This window comes from Xiphophorus hellerii, chromosome 8 (assembly GCF_003331165.1).
Source record: "Xiphophorus hellerii strain 12219 chromosome 8, Xiphophorus_hellerii-4.1, whole genome shotgun sequence".
NCBI classification, from domain to species: domain Eukaryota; kingdom Metazoa; phylum Chordata; class Actinopteri; order Cyprinodontiformes; family Poeciliidae; genus Xiphophorus; species Xiphophorus hellerii.
Genome location: NC_045679.1, coordinates 3,411,401 through 3,432,032, shown reverse-complemented (window position 1 = coordinate 3,432,032; position 20,632 = coordinate 3,411,401). Strand labels below are relative to the sequence as shown.

Genomic DNA, 20,632 nt, shown 5'->3' with positions numbered 1-20,632 from the left:
TTTATCATCTTCTCTTTCAGTCGATGACTTCTTTTCCCAACACAATACACAAAGAATAAACTTTGCAACATTTTGATTCTCTGGTTGAGTTTAACCTCTCTTGGTGTTTCACCATTTGCTAAAATGTATGGGATTGTTTGAAGTTTCAAATACCATTTTTACAATCAGTCTTAAGTGGTTACGTTTTTAAAAAGACTGACCTTTAGCAGAAGTTGTGTATTTCAGTTGCTACAGTATGGACACCCTGTATGTTATTGTTTACATATGGAAATGCACTCAACGCTGGAGGGCCATCCGCAGCCGCGCTGTGCAGCAGAACAACTCTATTAACTAAATACCGCTGCTATTAGCTAATCCAACACAGCTGTGGTTGATTTGCTAATTTAAACACCTGCTCTACTGATGATGTGTGTTGGTACTTTATACCACATCACATCTATGTGTTATGGTTGTCATAGTCAAGCTAGCATAGCATAGCTACTTTACTTTCCTTTGCTATTTTTTCCTTAATTAAAACTTTTTTCTGACCTTGTTATTTACTTGTCATAGTATTGACATCAATAAGACAGCATCTCTTTATCTTTTATATATTACAGGAGCATTTAAGATTTAACACGTTATGTTGACAACTAGAATCAATTATTGAAATCTTGTACTGAATTAGTTACTGAAGAACAACACACAGAATTGTACAGAAAATATATAAATTTTGCACTTAAGATGGAGGAAAAACATCTTTGTCTGTAAATCTTTTCTACCCAAAACTCAAGTGGCAGTTTTAGTTTCACCTTGTTAAAATTTTGTTTAAATCTCCTATTAAGCTCCTTTTGCTATTCAATTATTAATTAGTTGATCCACAAAACAGTGAACAGATCAGCTCTACTCTATTGATATTAAGTGAAGCAGAAATGTGTGAGCTTTTCCACATGCTGATGTTAGGAATATGTTTAAGCAGAAGATGCATCCTTTGCTACATTGAATGAATGAAAGTAAGAATTTGCTGCATTTCAGCCTCAGTTTAGAAATTAGGCAGAAAATACGGAGAGAGAGGAAGAGGAGTGGAAGAGGAGAGGAAGAGGAGCGGCATCGAACGCAGTGGGAGGGAATCCAGGATGCCTTTCTCAGGAAAACCCGTCTCCTCCCATCATTCTTCTCCTTTAAGTGACTGAAATTAAAGCTGTAGCTGTTAAATCGTCTGAAATGTAGCAAAGCGTCTTATAAAACAATCAAAAAGCTTCACAGATTCTCACCATGTGGATTTGAACTTCATTTATTCCCACAAGGTAAGGTCTGTATTTAAGTTTTTACTTATTGGTGTTTTTGGCACAGTTATTATATGGCTTCTGATTTGTTCCCTGAAATTTGAAAACGTCAAACCAAGGACAGCTTTTTGTTTAAGGTAGATTTAAATGTTTCCTTCCTCTTATTTTAAAACTCATATTTGTTTTTGATTTTTATATCAGCTTTAATTTAGTTTTCAGAAAAACAAACTGCAACCTGCTGCCTTCAACTTGATTCATAAGTAGTGATGCTGAGGAGGATCAGGACCAAGAAATAAGAAAAATTATTTTATTATAAGAATTCTGACTTTTCTGATTCCATCTGCCCTTCCCTCCGTTTACCATTCTTTCATTTCTTTCTTCCTTCTTTTTGTCCTTCCTTTCACCATTTCTTCTCCTTTTCTTACTTCTTTCCCTCCTTTCCATTCATCCGTCCTTATGCCATTTCTTCATTGCTTTCTTCATTCTTTTTTCCTTCCTTTCTTCTTTACTTGCTTCCTTTCATCCTCTTTTCTTTTCTTACCTTCCATCCTTCTTTATTACTTTCATTTTTTCTTTCATTCCTTTCTTCCCTCCATTCATCATTTCTTTCACCATTTCACCCTTTCCTACTCCTTTCCCTCCTTCTTTCATTTCTCTTGTTCTTTCTTTCTTCCTTCCGTAACTAAATTTCTCCAACAGGAAATAACTAAATCATCTGCCGTTAAATCAGGTTTTATTTAGTTTTTCTTCCCTGTGAAGTGTCCGTTAACCTGAGTGATCGGTTGTTGCAGCTGGTTGGTTTTTGAAAGATTGACGTAACTTCAGGATTAAGAATCGGTTTGTCGTCTAATTGCTGCTCTGCCCCTCCAGAGCTCCTAATTACAGACAGCTAAGCAGCTGCTGGTTGTTCCCTCCACAAATTTAGCTGAGATGTCAGTTAAAACTGGACTGTTTGTCTGATTTCTGCTCTGTAAAGACCATAGTTGTCTCTCAGACTAAAATAGATCCTTCAATTGTCTGTGAAACAACAATTTATCCAACAAGTTGAACTATATTTTGGTAAATCTTTCATTTTTCTGCTCTTACTGTGGAAATAACCAAATATTTATGTACACTTCAACCTTTGAGTTACGTTCCACATAAAAACCTGTGAATTGTTTTGTATGACATAAATTTGGATATTTGGCTAGTAGAAGAAAAACAACTAATAGTCTAACTTTAACTAATTTTTAGGAGATTTAATTGGATTTAATATTAGAAAGTGATGGAAAACAGTCTTTTTATAAAGTGTGCAAATATCTGGTTTCAACTGTTAATCTGTTTTTTGTTCTTTAAAAATTACTAATTAGATTAGCTGTAATTGCTGTTAATGTAATAAAGTTTTTCTAGTTCTTGAACCAAAACATGAAAAGCAGGAGAAGCAGTAGTTTATTGGTTGTATGTTCAAGATTACCTAAAAAACTACAGAAATTATGTTTCTTTTTCCCTTCTCACATCAGCAAAAAAGACTTACTGTAGGTACTCTCAGTCGCAGAGCTAGCTGTTTTCCCATGCGCTGGACCAGTTGACAACAGGCTCCACCTCCCAGGAATGTTTCCCAAAGGACGGATTGGTGGACAAGATGAAAATCCACTTCAAGTCTCACCAAAAAGGCAAGAGCTGCAGACGAAGAGCTCAAAGAGCCCAGACTTGGGGGAAAGCTTGCACAGAAAGCTGCTGGGGCTGGAAGATAATCCCCCTTGTGACGTTTCAGCGATCAACTCTACCAGCAACAAAACTAGCATAGCCTCAGTTGGGGAAAAGACAGCAACTCGATGCCAGGATGGCAGTGCAGCTGGGGATGATACCAAACATGATGCACAGGAGAAGATGTCAGTTGAGGAAGCAGGGCAAGGTTCTGGTAACATAGTGGAGCACATCCTTAAAGAGTTGAAAGGCATCAATAAGATCCAGGAGGAAATATCTGATCTGAGGCAGTATTTAACATCTGTGCGCGGCTCAGTGGATGAAGTATCCTGTTGTGTCGACGCAGTGCTCAGTGAAATTGGGGAGCTGTACTGCGGCGCTTCAGCCACACCTCAGCCGAGTCCGGTTCCTCAAACGGCACGTATCAGACGAGGAAGTCTGGGCAGACAGAACGCCGTCATGTGTCTCCACGAGAGAGATCCCAGTCCACTGTTGGATAACACTGTGTATGGAGATGATTCAGGCTCTAGAGAAACTAAACATTGGCAAGAAGACAACAAAACTGATGGTGTTGTCCGTCCATTTAGCTTTGCCAACTTGGAGCAGAGTTCAAATCCTGAACTCTGCCACCTGGAGCGTTATTGTGGACAGAACTACCAAAGCACCAGCTCTCTGTCATCGTCTCACAGCTCAAGCTACCAAGAAGCAGGTTTTCCTTCTGGTGACACAGAAAGCAATATCTGGAATTGGAGTGAAGAAGACATCTCCTCTTGTGGCCAAGACGGTTGGAAGAAGGAACCACAATGTGTTGCAGTGGGATCTTCCCCAAACAGCAGTTCTGAACACCTTTCTCTGTTGTTTGGACAACAGTACAACTCTTCCTCAAGTTCTTCCAGTAAGGTTGCATGGAGGACACCAAACAATGAAGCTGAGGAGGAAACACTGGACTGTGACTGCGCTGCAAACTGCCCATTTTCCCGAAGTTCTGGTTACCACACAATGGACGCTTGTGCGAACGACCTCGACAGCGAGCCATCGAGGAGCTTGAGCTGCTCCACCGTGCTGTTGACGGATTGTGATGACGGTTACCCGGCACAACATTCGCCCTGCGATGAATATCCATCATCTGGGGATACTCTTGATCTCGGGTCCGCTGAAAGTCTGGACAGGGAATGGACAGATCAGAGCCTTTCCAAAGAAGAAGTACTGGAATCATCATCACAAACATCTTCTGAGATAGATTCAGAGACCACACCTAAAACTCCCATTGACAAGGTTGATGAAACGATCTTCAGCGAGGCTGTGGTCACTTTTAGGTCTGCTTTGAAAGGGGCAATGAGGAAGTTTGAAATGCCCGACCATGAGGGAGTTACTGACTCTCACTTGTCTCCATCATCAATTGGACAAGCCAGTGAACCCAATGAGAAGGATGTTCACCAATTTACCTCTGCAATGCGGGACGGTGGGACTAGTCAAACATATGACAATGCACCAGTCTCTCCACAAGAGTTTCCCACTCCAACTAAGTATAACTCATTAGAGTTGGCACAAGAAACCGTGGAGAGCAGTGGAGAGTTGTCCAGCGTTGCCGTAACCCCAAACCACAGTCCTGCTGTACGGCCGAAAAGTCTTCTGGAGCCAATCAGCGAAAACGGCCCCCCTGCTGAGGGAGACAAAGTGAAACCAACTGATTCCAGCCATAAAGAGCGAATTGCTAATTTTCAGCGCATATTGAGAGAAAAAAGACAGACACATCGTCGACTCTCCAGATCCACTCAGGGTTCCTACGGGTCTCAGGGATCTCAGGGATCTCAGGGATCCCAATCCCAAGACGAATTCATCCCAGGTATCTTTAAAACAGCATTCAGGTTTTTCTTCTCTAACTTTAATAACAAACCCAGAAGTTAGGTATAAATTGGTTTTATTGATTAATTAATCTAATGTAAAGATCTTGAAGATTTAATTTTTGGATGATCTGAATGTGGGGATAAAACATTGCATTTCAGCAAAAAATCGCAATTGACCAACAAGTGAACGCAGACTCTGATGCACCTGAATTTTTAAAAACATAATTTAAACGACTTTATGTAATTTATATTCTCCATGATCTGTTTTTTCTTTTTTCAGAGTTTGGAAGAGAAGAAAATCAGGTTACACATAAAATATCAGCCTTCTTTTTAATTATTCACTCATGTTTCTTTGCTGATGCGTTCTTTGTGGCGTTGTTGTTTTGTTTTTACTCGTTATCTCTCTGGAGAAAATAAAAACAATGTGGGTTGTGTGTGTTTTATGTTTTGATTTGTTTTGTTCGCAAGACAAATACTACCGGTTAGGAAATATCTGCATTAAAATATTGGTATTGATCTGATAAGTAAAACTGGGCCGATGTCAACGACTGATAAATACTCCTCTATACTATTAGAAATCTTAATTTTTTTAATATTTTGACCTTTGTGTGAATTTGCATGCTACCATTTGTCTGTCCCCACTGTGGGAAAATAAAGTATATTTTTGTTCTTCTTTTCATCATCACCAGGGTACCATATGTACAGCTATTGAGTTTAATAACTTAATGAGTTTTTTACGTGACATCAGAGAGGTTAAGCTCAATTAGAATTCTCCTTTCCTCTCAAAATGTCTTCAACCTAAAATCTTTAAAATATTCCCACAGGTCAGAGATGTGGAGCCCAACACCAGACAGGCCTGGGCTAAACCAAGGTAGGTTTTACCTTCTTATTACAAGTTTACTGATCTTAACTTGAATTCTTTGGAAGGAGTTTATGGTACCAGTGCAGGTATAGTGAAAGTTTTCTGTGTTTCATGACTTCCTGCCCTCATTATGTTGGCAGTGGTGGATCTGGTCTGTATGGAATCGACAGCATGCCAGACTTGCGTAAGAAGAAGCCCATCCCCCTGGTCAGCGACGTGGTCAGTACCGTTAATTCTTTCACTTTTATTTGTTATGTTGTTTGCTTGTTTGTCTTGGCTTCAAGTTTTTTATTGTGAAACCGACAGATGTTACTGCTGTGGTTTTATTTTGCTTTGTGTGCATTTACTGTATATGTCTCAGACTTTCATTTCAGTGTGTTTTATTGTAAATTCTTACAAAAAATAACAAAAAGTATCTCATGACATTTAATAGGGTAGGAAAATGGTGTGATGTTCAAAGTTTTATGCAGAAATTTGGTGGACCAGAACAAAAAGTAGCATATTTGAAGCTCATTTTCTGAGTATACTTCAGTATACTCAAATAGTGTACTGAAAATATACTTCTAGTCCATATTTTAGTGTTTTTAAGTATATTTTTATTCATTGCTAAAACTGAAATATACATTTTTGCTATTGTAATAGTTTAATTATTGTAATATTATACATGTAAATTTGCCTAGCATATTACTTTTAGCATGCTATTTATACACTAAAATATAGTTATTAAACTATTCTAGAAGTTAACCCATGCTATATTTACACTACAATGCAATTTACAAAATCACAATGAACTGTTTTAGAATGTTGAGATTCTAAAACATATAATAGTGTATTTACAAATATCTACGTAAGTCAGTGGTTCCCAAAGTGTGGGGCGCCCCCTAGAGGGGGCGCAGTGCCATTGCAGGGGCGAGGGGGTTGGTATGATTGAAAAAAAAAAAAAAAACAGTTATAAAGTGTTTCACTGTAAAGATGGTTTGTAGTGTGTTGCAACCTGAAGTGTGAAATAAACTTCAGTGGAGTTTGAAAATAAAATATGTGTTTAGGTTTATGTCTGGTTGAACGATGTGTGCCCAGTTGATTTTTTTTTCTTTTTGTGGGGGATTTTATTCTAATCCATAGGGGGGGCAGAAAATCTTTGGGAACCACTGACCTCAGTTATTAAAAACTCTTTAACAAAAACAAAGAGCTTCTGTGAAAGTAAACCCTTTTTAGCTTAAAAAAATGTGAGAGGAAAAAGTTCACATTTGCATGTAAAAATGTAAACATGATGGTCTCTCCAGGATGAAGTCCTTCTCTGTCCACATTGGTAGAGGAAAAAGTGAACATTTCCTTATAAAAATGTAAACAAAGTAGCATCTCCAACTGAGAACAGATGTCAAAAGGGCACAACTTTGAAACCAGAAATAAATATCTCCATAGGATCAAAAACATACTTTTATGACTTCTATGTACTATATGATCTTCAACATGTAAGTTTATTACAAGGGTGATAACTTAAACAAATGTGTGTAGTGAAAAACGAATGCTAATTTTTCTCTCCCTCCTCTCCTAAACCTGAAACTATTCCCCACAACTCTCTTGAATGCATTCTCTCTTCCTGGTCAGGCTATGGTAAGTTATAGACAGAGATGCCCCTCCCCTTTTCCTGCTGAGGTAAAAATAGATAAAATTATCAAGTAGAGCGTAACAAAACATTAGCAGCATGGTGCACCGGTTTAATCTGAATAGAAACATGCATGCACCCTGTTGGTCCTGGGTGACTTTTCTTCCTGCTTCGTATTATCAATTAAATATTGTTCACCAATCATTCCCTCACCCTGTGGCTTTCCTCACTTCTGCTAGTTAGAAACTCTAGGGCACTAACACAGTTCACGTTGCAAAATCACAAAATATGACCAAGTATTTTGGGCTAGTTTGTAATAAAAATATCTTAGTTCACTTAAAATAAGACAAAACTAACATATAAGTAACTTTTCAGCAAGATATAGCAGCTTGTTTTAAGTAAATAATTCCTTAATATTGATGAAAAAGTTCTAGTACTAGCAGATTATTTCACTTACAACTTGGGAAAAATATTTTGTTACAAGTGAAATAATCTGCCCGTAACCTAGCAACCCTAGTGGAATTCCACCGGTCTCCTAGCAACCTAAACCTGGACTATACAAAAAATGTTCATTACATTTTTTTTTTTTACACAAAATTATTCTTAGGTAATACGATTTTTCTGGTTATTATCATTTCACTTATGAAATGGCAAAAATATTTTGTTTTAAGTGAAATAATTTGACAGTGAAACTCATTTTAAGGAGTTATTGACTTAAAACAAGCACCTTTATTATGCCCTAGAGTTACTTGTAAGTTAGTTTTGTCTTATTTCAAGTGTGTGATATTTGCACTAAAAACTAAACCAAAAATACTTGGTAAGTAAGTGCTGTTATTCTGATTCGGACTTCTGGTCTAGATTTTCTGTTAATCTACAATTGCTTAAAACTAACAACACTCACATGTTTTTTTTTTCCTCCTGTAAGGAGTTGACAGAAAAAAAGCAAACTGTGCTAACCCCACTGACCTCTCCTTTAACCACCATCACTCCAAACTGCTACAGCAATAAAATGGACCTTTATTGGGTTTTTCTTTTTTTGTGTGTGGCACATCAATTTGCTTACTGGATGCAAACTTATGCAAATGTTCCCTGTTCAGTCGCTCGTCCAAGCCAGGAAGGCAGGGATCGCCTCCGCCATGGCGGCACGGTCCTCATTCAAAGACGAGGAGCTGGTAAGTAAAACTACTTTGCTGTTTTTTATTTTTATCTGCCTTTGTTTCATTTCAGCTTACGAGTTTTTAGAAAGAATAATCATTTAAATTTTTACAGTTGAAACCGGATATTTACATACACAAACACATTTCCTTCCTCACAGTCTGAAGTTGAATCAGGCCAAACTTTTCTTGTTTTAGCTTAGAATTAAAAAAATTATTTCAATTTGCTAAATTCAAATGGTGAGAACATTTTTAGAGATGTTTTCTGTAACTTTTCTCAAATTCAAAAGCTTACATACATTTGGTCTGTATCTGGCATAACCGTCTTTTGGGTTTCCATAGACAAGCTTCTCATTGGTCATTTGAGTTAATTGGAGTCATACTTGCTTTCTGGTTTGACTCGATGGAAAAAGAAACATTGGTCTGATTTAGCTTTGAAGAATGAGTAAAAAATGTGTTTGTTTATTCATCTATATCTCTCCACCTTACATAAACAAATGATCTCCATCTATTTGTAGAAAAACCATGTTTACAAGAAGACCCTGCAGGCGCTCATCTACCCCATTTCCTGCACGACGCCGCATAACTTTGAGGTGTGGACCGCCACCACTCCCACTTACTGCTATGAGTGTGAGGGGCTGCTGTGGGGAATCGCCCGCCAAGGCATGCGTTGCTCCGAGTGTGGCGTCAAGTGCCATGAAAAGTGCCAAGAGCTGCTTAATGCGGATTGTTTACAACGTGAGTATAGACAAGTTTCATGTTATTGTTTACATCTGGAAATTTTGCACATTTGCACAATGCTGCAGGGCACAAAGACGATTCTTTTACAAGCCGTCCAGAGCTGTGCTGCTAACGAATTGAAACCTGTAAATGTAGTTATGATTCATTAGGACTATGCGTCACAGTAAAGGGAAAACTAACACAAAACTAACAACGACCAGAAAAACCATTTAAGAACAACTCAAAACCACTTGTGTTTTTCTTTTTTCTTGCTCTCTGTGTCGGCTACACTACACGCAGACTCGTTGCCATAGCAATGGACAACAACACCACTTTATGTATCAGAATTCAACACCAAAAAACACTCAAACATTTCCCACACAAATAACAGAACATTCAGTCTTTTACAGATGTATGTGTTTAAGCTTGGTGTTTATTTTGTGATTACTAATAAGTAATTGCTGTGGTAGATTAGCTACCGCTGCTATTAGCTAAGCTAACACAGCTGTGGTTGATTAGCTAATTAAGCACTTGCTTCGCTGGCGGTCTGTCAGAGTTGATGTGTAGGTCGCCATTTTTATACTTTTAACTGAACTGAAACATACTTAATTCCACAGCACATCTACATGTTAAAGTTATCATAGTCAGCTTAGCATAACTGAGCTACTTCTCTCGCTATTTTTTCTTTAAAGTTTTTCCTGACCTTTTTATCTAGTTGTTGTAGTGCTGATATTATGTAGCAAAGCACTGCGTCCTTTTTTCTATTAATTTATCACACATACATTTAACATTTAGCATGTAATTTGACAACTTCACCGCTAATACTCAACGTTGGTGAGCTTTTTCTTTCAAAACCAAGTTTGCAAAACACCAAGTAAATCAGCACTTCTGAATTTTTCCAAAAATAGATAAAGGGAAATCTAAATGCGTTATATGTTTTCTAAATGTTAATTTTTCTCCACTATTAGCGGATTAGCAGATTAGCTCTCCAATTGTACTTGGTGCACTACTTTCTGTCAATTGATGCTTCCAGCGTTTTAATTTTTTGGTGAATTTGTAGGTGCGGCTGAGAAAAGCTCCAAACATGGAGCAGAAGACCGCACCCAGAATATCATCATGGCCATGAAAGACAGGATGAAGATCAGAGAGAGGAACAAACCAGAGATCTTTGAGCTGATCAGGGAGGTGTTCATCGTCACCAAAGCCATTCACGCTCAGCAAATGAAGACCATCAAGCAGAGCGTGTTGGACGGGACGTCAAAGTGGTCGGCCAAGATCACCATCACAGGTCTGATCAATACGTTTATTTAGAAGTTACCTCGTCAGTCTGCATAGCTTAATCTCTGTGTACGATTATGTTTGTCTTTGTTTCAGTGGTTTGTGCGCAGGGACTTCAGGCGAAAGACAAGACCGGTTCCAGTGACCCGTATGTGACCGTTCAGGTGGGGAAGACCAAGAAGAGAACCAAAACCATCTATGGCAACCTCAACCCAGTCTGGGAGGAAAAGTTCCACTTGTAAGTAAAGAATCTGCTTGGTTTGGAAATCCAAACACAAAAACGTAAAAGATTGGCTTTTTTGTTTTAACAATGTCTTTGGCAGTAAAAATTATGTTGCTGGAAAACATGTTCATTTTCCTTTAAAAGTTTCTTTTATTTTAATGTATCTTATAAATATGGCGTACTTGAAGGGAAACGAGTGGATTAATTACCAAGACACTGTTAGAACAGGAAATAACTGGCCAAGCAGAAAATTTTCTTTCTTTTTATGGTAAGTTTGTATTTCTTAATGAATCTTTTCTTCTTTTACTTTAGCGAGTGCCATAATTCTTCAGATCGCATCAAAGTTCGTGTTTGGGACGAAGACGATGACATCAAGTCCAGAGTGAAGCAGCGTCTGAAGAGGGAGTCCGATGATTTCCTGGGTCAGAGTATCATCGAAGTTCGAACGCTGAGCGGAGAAATGGACGTCTGGTACAACCTGGGTAAGTTTACTGTGGAAAAATGCAAATATGGCCGCCAGAACAGCAAGAACAAAGGTTCACACAAAAACAAAAAATTCTTAGTGTTAAAAACAATATACAAGAATCAGATTAGCAATAACAACACTGTGTTGTTGTAGCGTTGTAGCATTAGCTTCTGCTAAATATCTTGTTGGTGTAGAACTTTAGCGTTAGATTGAACTTTTTGGCTAGCAGTCCCCACCTCTGATTATAACAGATCAGTCATAAAACATTCCCAAACCATTTTCTCCTTTCTTCCCATTTCCCATTTTTTCCCCTCACAACATGAGATAATCAGATACCTTGAAATCAACCGTTCTGCTGACGTGTGAAAATTGCCCCTAATAACAACCCTGTCAGGGCAAACAGCAGGCTGAGCTGCCATTGTCCTGCTCACTATCAGCTGGAGGACTTTTATTAGCGCTGCAGAAACAAAGACTCCCTGCAATGGAGCTGCCATGTTAATAACCTGTAATTACAGTTAACTGGTCTTGTGTAACGCGTAGCCGAGGCTCAATGCTGGAGCTGAGTTATGAATCAACAAGGACTGAATGTGTTTCTGTTTGACTGCAGAGAAACGGACGGACAAGTCGGCCGTGTCGGGAGCCATTCGCCTCCAAATCAACGTGGAGATCAAAGGAGAAGAGAAAGTGGCTCCATATCACGTCCAGTACACCTGCCTGCATGAGGTACAGCGAGAAACGATCAGATGCATTTCCATAATACGGAAAAGGATTTGGGCCACTGAGAAAGTCAGAATTCTGAGAAAAAGTCAGAATTTTGAGAAAATGTACAATTTTGAGAAAGTTGGAATATTGTGAAAGTCAGATTTTTGAAAAAATTAAAGCAGAATTTATTTTAAAAAGTCAGAATTTTGATATTGTCAGAATTTATTTAAAAAAGTCACTTTTTTTAACAAAAGTCAATTTTTAAAAAATGTCAGAATTCTAAAAAAAAGTTAATTTTGAGAAATAATTCTGAATTTTAAGAAAAAAGTCAAAATTTCGAGAAAAAAAGGACAGAATGTTGAGATTTAAGTTACATATATTGGTCAAAAATAACACAGAGGCTCTTTAATTTATCAATGGACACCGATTTACTGTATCTCACACCTTGTGGTTACCACTTGCTGCATATGCAACTTTTTTTATTACACTTTTTCCTTACAATAAACTTTCTATTATGTTTGGACACATAGTGTCACCACACAATTTCAAATGAATAAAAATGCCTCATCTTCCATGTTTTTGTTGCTTTATTCATTTTAATCCTCTGGTTCTGAATTGCTTTCCTTCTGTCCGCTGCAGAACCTGTTCCACTTTTCCACTGACGTTCTGGGTCAGGGTGCGGTCCGGATTCCCGAGGCCAGAGGTGACGATTCGTGGAAACTTTACTTTGACGACGTGGCGCAGGAAATAGTCGACGAGTTCGCAATGCGCTATGGGATCGAGGCCATTTACCAAGCCATGACGTGAGTCTCCCACTTCCTGTCTGTCCAGATTAAAAACCTGCAGCTGCATGTGGCACTTCAGACCAAGGATGGTCAAAGTCTGGCTCGGGGGCCAATTGCGGACCCTGGATTGATTTTCTTTTTGTGCCCCAACCCCAATTATAACTCAAGAATAAAAAAGGACAAATCTACGACTTTTAAATCAAAATCTAATCTTTTCTCTTTACTACTTGTTAAAAATTGGGTGTCGTTCATCATGAGTCGTTCTGCTGCTGCTTCAGTTTTCACTGAGGCCAAGAAGGGTCAACAAAATGAATAAAACACAATATAACATCAAAAGCAGCAGCAGAAGTTATGTATGCAAGATTATTATAACTTATCTTTTGTGCTAAAACACAATTTTTGTTGAAAGACAAAATTCCCTTTTAGCACAGAACTTATTCTAAAATGAAAGTTTAATTTAGCATTTATTCTTTAGTGAAAGTCATTCTACCATAACTAGTTTTAGCAAAACTTCCATGGTGATTGTTTGTTGTTGAGGTTTTGCTTTTCCACTTTGTTGGCCCTTCTTGGCCACCGTACATCCTAACCAACATTTTTCCTCACCTGACTCTCTGTTTCCAGACATTTTGCCTGCTTGTCCACTAAGTACATGTGTCCTGGGGTTCCTGCAGTGATGAGCAGCCTGCTGGCTAATATCAACGCTTTCTACGCCCACACCACCGCCTCCACCAATGTGTCCGCCTCCGACCGTTTCGCTGCTTCCAACTTTGGGGTTTGTACAACTTTAACACAAAAAACAACACGTGTTCTTTTTATGCTCAACGTTTCTCCCTGTGGTTTGCTATGATTAATGTAGGGCACAGTTTTACATTTATTTCCTCTTTCCTCACAATACAGAAGGAACGTTTTGTCAAGCTTTTAGACCAGCTGCACAACTCCTTACGTATTGATCTCTCCACCTATCGGGTAAGTTTTGTATATAAAACGCCTCAAAGATGATTAAAAATCACATGTTGGAATATTTTCACTCAGAAAGGTAAATATGTTTACATGTGAAAGAACTGACTTTACATTCAAAACACTAAACTCTTGGTTGATAATGTGAAAAATTAGCTAGAAATAAAAATTTATTGATGTTGGAGAGGATGTTCTTGTAATATTATTCCATTTCCATTATATTATTTGAAAATTGTCTCAAAACAACAATATAATTGTTTATCTCAATAACTTTAGCCCTTCAGTGCATCCCTAAATTTATGTTTTTTCTGCAGAACCACTTTCCTGCCAGCAGCAAAGATCGGCTGCAAGATTTAAAATCAACAGTGGATCTTCTGACCAGCATCACCTTCTTCAGGATGAAGGTACCAAACACCCTCAACTTCATTTTTATTCTTCACATTAAGTTAACTTGCCTGTTTTTTTATTTATTTATTTTTTCTTGGTATTTTGTATTTTAACATGTTAGTTTCTTCTGTTGGTCGGGACCAATATGGCCGACTTCACACCAGGTTCACTGCACTTATTGAATTATTAAATCTGCCCAGCAGCTTCTGCCTCACAGTTACCAATGGCAATAGAAAAAGGGGAGGGGCTGTCAGTTACTGGTTGCTACGGTAACCACCAACTGTCAATCGCAGCATTGCAGAACTTAAGTAGCAAAAAAAAAACTGCCAAGAGAAAACTGGATAAAAGTTTTTCAGATGGTTAAAACAAAAAACTAAACAATAAGTCATGTTGACTGATGTGAAACGTTTATATTGTGATGAGTTTTTCACCCGATGTAGGATTTCTTTCAATATTGGATATTGATAGTGGATCGGTTCATCTCTAGTCAGCTGAACCGGGTTTGGATCTGCTGCTGGTGAAGTTGATGAACCTCCTGACGGTTCCAGGAAGTTCTGTAACTTGATTTTGTTGTGTGTTTTTTTCTCTGCCTGGCGTTCAGGTCCAGGAGTTACAGTCTCCGCCCAGAGCCAGTCAGGTGGTGAGGGACTGCGTCAAAGCCTGCCTCAACTCCACCTACGACTACATCTTCAACAACTGCCACGAACTCTACAGCAGACAGTACCAGCCTGCAGACGCAGTGAGTGATGCATTATGGGGATTATGTTAGATTCATGCCTGTTTTTATCTGGTAAAGTTGTGTTTAATTTCTCTAATCCAGAACAAGGAGGAGCTCCCCCTAGAGGAGCAGGGCCCCAGCATCAAGAACCTGGACTTCTGGCCCAAACTCATCATGCTGATCGTCTCCATCATAGAGGAGGACAGGAACTCCTACACACCTGTGCTCAATCAGTCAGTCGTCTGCTTTACATTTACTCTTAATCCTTCTCACTGCTTGGTTTATAACATGTTTTTTCCCCAAAATGTTTTTGATTTCTGAGTGAAACTTTTTCCTTCTTCAGGTTTCCACAGGAACTGAGTGTAGGAAAAGTTTCAGCAGAAGTCATGTGGACGTTGTTCGCCCAAGACATGAAGTACGCTCTGGAAGGTTGGTCTCAGTTAAACACCTTTAGATCTTTACACGATTCTTTTTTCTTAAATTATACTCAAATTGAGTTAAATTGTGCAGGATAACTTTTCCCAAATTTACAACTATTAAGGATGGGAAATAATGAAACAATTAATCGATTATTGAAATAACTGTCAACTAATGCAGTAATCGATTAATCATTATCCGAACTACAGACTAAAAACATATTCAACATATATATTCAGAGCTGTAATTAAGCCAAAATATATAGACATTATAGATAAAAACACATTTTCTTTTAATATGTGGTATTTTTTATATTCACTCTGTTCAAATTATTTAAATAAAAGGAATGTTTAGGCAAAAAAAAAATTTATTATTTAACAATTATTCAAATTATAATCTTTTTTCCATCTTTTAATGTATTTCTAATATTTTATAGAAGAGGCTTAAGTTAGCACAGCTTGTTGTGAATGCTAAGGCTAGTTAGCATGGCCATCGATGATGGTGTATAAAGGGCTTTCCCATAGCTGTAAGTTGTACATGAGGATGATTGACAGCGCTAAGCCCCTCCTCCTGCCTCTGATTTGTTATTTTTGGTGCATCGATCTTCTCACAGATTATCTGTCTCATGGTGACAGTTTTAACAAACATGTTAAAAAATATCTTTTTTATAAAACTTACTGAAGCTTTAATTGTGTTATTAAAGGCAGGATTTGTTTGGTTTATAAATATTGTTTTGTTCCTTTTTCCTACAGAGCATGAGAAGCACAGATTGTGTAAAAGCACCGACTACATGAACTTGCACTTTAAAGTCAAGTGGCTCTACAATGAATACGTCAAGGAGCTTCCGATCTTTAAGGATGTCGTTCCTGAATATCCATCGTAAGATTTTAAACGTTTTGAACGCAGATAAAACGTGGGGAGGTTGGTGCTAACTGTGATTTTTCTGTTCTAGTTGGTTTGTGCAGTTCGTTCTGCAGTGGTTGGGCGAAAACGAGGATGTGTCGATGGAGTTCATGAATGGAGCGCTGGAGAGAGACAAGAAAGACGGAGTAGGAGCATTCAGCTGTAATATCTCTGTTTTTACCAGTAACTGCTGTTTCCACGCTCAGACCCAATCTGATTTAGTTCCAGCAGACGTCTGAGCACGCTCTGTTCTCCTGCTCCGTGGTGGACATCTTCACCCAGCTCAACCAGAGCTTCGAGATCATCAAGAAACTGGAATGCCCCGACCCCAGCGTCATGGCTCACTACAGCCGCCGCTTCTCCAAGGTAACCCTCAAAACCTTTATTTATTAGTTCTTTAATATTCTCTTTATTAGGTGTGGAGCGAGAAAAATTAACAAAGTCCAAACCTTGTTAAAGAGGAAGAACAAAACACAGCTTTATTTTACATCTGCACAGATGGAGAACTCAGAAGAGATCTAACTAGACAAAGGAATCACCTCTCTACATATACTGTATACTGTCCTTCTCCCGCAGACAGAGTGTCGCCACCAACATTCCCAAGGAGCTAATCAGATTAATACACACACAGAGAAAAATGCAACTTTCAGTTAAAAATGGGTTTCAGACAGAATATTCTGTGTCTAATAATAATCGCTCCGCCGTCGGTCTGGTCTTGTCCCTCCTCAAGGTATGAAAACTATTTACTTATCGCCTGTTGCTAAGCTTCTGACACACTGAGGCAAACTGTGAAGGCTAAAAAGAGAAACAATGACTCTGTAAGACTGGGTGAGACATAATAAACTAATTAAACATTGTAAGATTAATATTAAATAAACTTCTAATAAAAGTAAACACACTGTAAATAATTATTTTATTCCACAATTCCTCCCTTTTGTTTCTCTTGAAACAACTTAAAAATAATTATTTCTATAGTAAGAAGAATAAAAATAAAGATGAAAACACATACAATAAAAAGTTTCAAAAGAGTTAGAAACTTCAAATTCCTTCATATTATGATAATACAATATACTTAGAGCAATAAAAACTTGGATTAAGTAATAACTCCTCATTGTCGCTGTCTTTTCTGTCTTCCACCAAAATTACTACATCTGTGATCCAGTGTCGCTGATGATGTCGTCTGGTTCCCTCCATGTTCTTAATGCTGCCTCAGCATCCTCTGATGGATGGCCCCGGTGGGATCACCAGTTTTTCCTCCTAAAATTCCTAATAAACACAAAATCTCCTGGTTGTATATCATGCAGTGGTTTAGTAGCTGGTGCTGGTTGGCCTCCTTGGGCCTGTTGTCTAAAGGTTTTCAGCTGATCTGCTAGAGAAATGCAATAATTAATCATGTTATCATCACATGTGGTTAGATCTTTCCCAGAACTATCTGGGGGTCCCATCCCCATGTTTGGAGGACCTGCAAAGAGAATTTCAAAAGGACTGAGGTTATTTTTCTGACGACGTCTCATTCGCATATACATTAGGGCAATTGGAAGAATCTGTACCCAGTTCAAACCTGTTTCTTCACATATTTTAGTTAGTTTTAACTTTATTAGATCCAGATTCAATATTTTAGACAGTTCAGTAAGTATTTGATTTGCAAAGTGTCTTCCATTATCACTAGAAATTCTTCTAGGCACTCCCCAGTGGCAAATTACCTCCCTTAAGAGGATCTTTGCTACTGCGGAGGCATCTGCTGTTTGAACTGGGAACGCTTCAACCCATTTTGAAAACATGTCAACCATCACTAAACAATATTTTTTCTTTTCACATGGGGTGAGCTCAATAAAATCAATCATTACATGTTGAAAAGGTGTGTGTGTCTGGGGGTGTGCTCCTGTTCCTTGCATTTTGTGACCTTTTGCAATGTTGTTTTGAGCACAGATAATGCAGTTTTCACAAAAAATGTGAGCTGATTTTGAAAAATTTACTGTAAACCATAATTTGTCCATTTCCCTCAACATTCCTCCCTTCGACACATGGTCAACACCATGTGACGTCACGCAGAAGGGTCTGAAAAATTTTTCAGGGAGGCAGGGATTTGCATGGGATTGAAAATCTTGTAAAGTAAGAGGCAAAGGTGTCAGTGCTCTTACTTTTAGTAGTGAATGGTTGTTGGGTAGAGACCTTCTGGCTGCAGATTTTGCAGCAGCATCAGCTGCCTCGTCTCCTAAAGAAATGGGGTCTTTTGAAGTGGTGAAAGATGGCGCCAGAGTGCGGATCTCTGGATGCACTTCCATCAACAAACAATGTGAGTTCTGAATCCGAGAGCGGTTCTTGCTTCAGATCAGGTCGGGGAAAACACAGGACGTCCCATTCAGCAACACAGTCATGTGGTTGGCCTTCCACAGGTGCTGGCAAAAGAGTAGCTGGATTAAAAACTGTACAGCGTTTAATGGTTATGTTTGACATATCTAAAAGAACACAGTGGTAGCGCAGCTATCTGGCAGTTGACAGATGCGCCGTCCTCTGCTCATTTAGAATGAGTGTGACAGAGTGGGGAACGAGTAGGGTCAGATCAGAATAACCCACAATGTCTCTGGATGCTAAAACAGCTTCTTATACGACTGCCACTCGCGCAAACAGTGTGGGAGCCCAGCTGCGATAACATCCAATTTGGAGGAGAAGTAGGCGACTGGTTTCAATCGGTCACCATGTTTTTGGAGCAAAACTGACGTCATACAGCCACCCCGCTCATCCACCGTCTGTGTAAACGGACGAGTTGGATCAGGAATGCCTAGAGTGGGTGCTTTTTGCAATTGTTTTTTCAGCGCTTCAAATGATGTTAATGCTTCAGATGTCCATGTAACCTTCGAGCTCATCAATAACCCCTTTTCATGACATATGTCTCTTAATGGTTTCTCAACCTCAGCGTAATTTGGGATGAAATGCCTGCAGTAACCACACAGTCCTAGAAAGGACATTAACTGCTTCTTTGTTTGTGGGAGGGGCAGCTGAACTATTGCTGAAATGCGTTTTTCAGAAATAGTTCTGCCGTGTTCTGAAATCACGTGTCCCAGGAATGTCACACAAGGTTGCACAAACTGCAATTTGGTTTTGCTAACTTTGTGTCCATTATCAGCAAGAAAATGGAGTAATTTCAAACTCTCATTTTTACAGAGTTCAGCATCAGGTGCTGCCAATAGGAGATCGTCAACATACTGCAACAGAGCACATTTCGGATGTAATGTTAGAGCTGCTAAGTTGTCATTCAGAGCTTGATGGAAAATGGTTGGTGATTCACAATAACCTTGACACAATCTAGTGAATGTGTAGGAACGCCCACTAAACAGTGAACAGCCCAAAGATGATCAGGTAATGTGTCAAGTGCTGGATGAGGGCTGCAGAGCTGATCAAGTGTCAGTCATGAGCTGTCATCAATCACTTCCTTTGAGGGGCGGACAGACAAATCAGCAATTAACTGCTCTCTGTACATTTGTAGAGAGGGGGAGTATTTTATTCCAGGAGAATGGAACATCCAATCAGTTGCTTCATGAGTAGATTTAGCCAGAGGTCCTAGTGACTTCCACTTATCAGCTGGATCTTTAGCCAGAGAGATATGTGGAAATGACTCAGGGACTTGGAAAAAATGCTGTTGGGCAGGGCTTAGACAAACCAGTAAGAACGTTGTGTTGTGCTGCCAACACATGTGTGTCACATGCAATGATGTGGGTGGAGAGCAGATGAACTCATCGCCGAGCTCATCAGCTGGGTCTGTGGTTGCCAGTGTTGTGCAATGCAAACGTTGTTGAGGCATCACATCAGCTGTTGGAGGCACACGGTTACGTGCTAACCTCAGAATGGTCTCAGTTTGTTGATCAGCAATAGACCATTCAAAAATGTAGAGAAGTTTTGGTAATTTAGAGAATGTGGTTGTTTCCGTTTGTTTAACCACTTGGATGCCCTCTGGTGTACATTTTAGACACAGAGACATTTTTAACATTAAATCTCGAGCCAATAGATTAATTGGGCAGACAGGTGACAACAAAAATTGATGTGTCAGTTCCTGTCCCGTGAAAGGATCAATGAGATTCAATGGTTTTGTGACTGGTTCAGGTGTTACTTGACCAGAAGCTCCCGTGGAATGAACTGTTTTTCCAGATAATGGAGCTCTAGGGAGACATTCATGTTTTATTAGAGACTGGGTGGCCCCAGAATCTACTAAAAAATGTATGTCAACACCTTTAACTTGCACTGTCAACATTGGCAACTTCTGATATGCATTTTGATGATATATCATATATGTGTGTGTGCTGGTACTTGCAGTTTGCTGAACCATGGGTTGATCCAACGGCACCGGGCTAGCTGCTGGCTCTAGTCAGGTGGAATAATGTCCTCTTTGATTGTTGAAACCACCCCGAGTTAGGAACCCTCGGCCGCGTGGGCCAAAGCCGCCACATGGGTTTGGACGTCCTTGATGGTGGTGGAAACCTCTGCCTCTGCTTCTGTCTCGCTTTTTCTGAGGGCATTCTCGAGCCCAATGTCCAATCTGGCCACAATTGAAACATGGATCTTGTGAGGGACCTCCATATTGATCAACTGCAGGTGGGCGGTGGTTGGAGTTCTGAGCAGTGATGTGTTGAATCAGGGTGAGCTGAGCATCTTCCATGCACT

At 39.1% G+C, this 20,632-nt stretch overlaps 1 protein-coding gene across 1 annotated transcript in view; it reads left to right on the top strand.

The window, feature by feature from the left end:
* The window catches only part of LOC116724899 (protein unc-13 homolog B-like), a 68,190-nt gene that overhangs the window by 35,738 nt on the left and 11,820 nt on the right, over window positions 1-20,632 (top strand). The window contains exons 11-30 of the mRNA XM_032570679.1: window positions 2,781-4,794; window positions 5,076-5,098; window positions 5,620-5,666; window positions 5,798-5,876; window positions 8,361-8,435; window positions 8,936-9,155; window positions 10,198-10,425; window positions 10,512-10,653; window positions 10,951-11,120; window positions 11,712-11,827; window positions 12,446-12,609; window positions 13,213-13,363; window positions 13,489-13,557; window positions 13,863-13,952; window positions 14,537-14,674; window positions 14,756-14,886; window positions 14,997-15,082; window positions 15,823-15,949; window positions 16,023-16,119; window positions 16,196-16,339. Of these exons, the coding sequence (XP_032426570.1) occupies window positions 2,781-4,794; window positions 5,076-5,098; window positions 5,620-5,666; window positions 5,798-5,876; window positions 8,361-8,435; window positions 8,936-9,155; window positions 10,198-10,425; window positions 10,512-10,653; window positions 10,951-11,120; window positions 11,712-11,827; window positions 12,446-12,609; window positions 13,213-13,363; window positions 13,489-13,557; window positions 13,863-13,952; window positions 14,537-14,674; window positions 14,756-14,886; window positions 14,997-15,082; window positions 15,823-15,949; window positions 16,023-16,119; window positions 16,196-16,339 (4,311 nt within the window). The remainder of the gene's footprint in view (window positions 1-2,780; window positions 4,795-5,075; window positions 5,099-5,619; window positions 5,667-5,797; window positions 5,877-8,360; window positions 8,436-8,935; window positions 9,156-10,197; window positions 10,426-10,511; window positions 10,654-10,950; window positions 11,121-11,711; window positions 11,828-12,445; window positions 12,610-13,212; window positions 13,364-13,488; window positions 13,558-13,862; window positions 13,953-14,536; window positions 14,675-14,755; window positions 14,887-14,996; window positions 15,083-15,822; window positions 15,950-16,022; window positions 16,120-16,195; window positions 16,340-20,632) is intronic.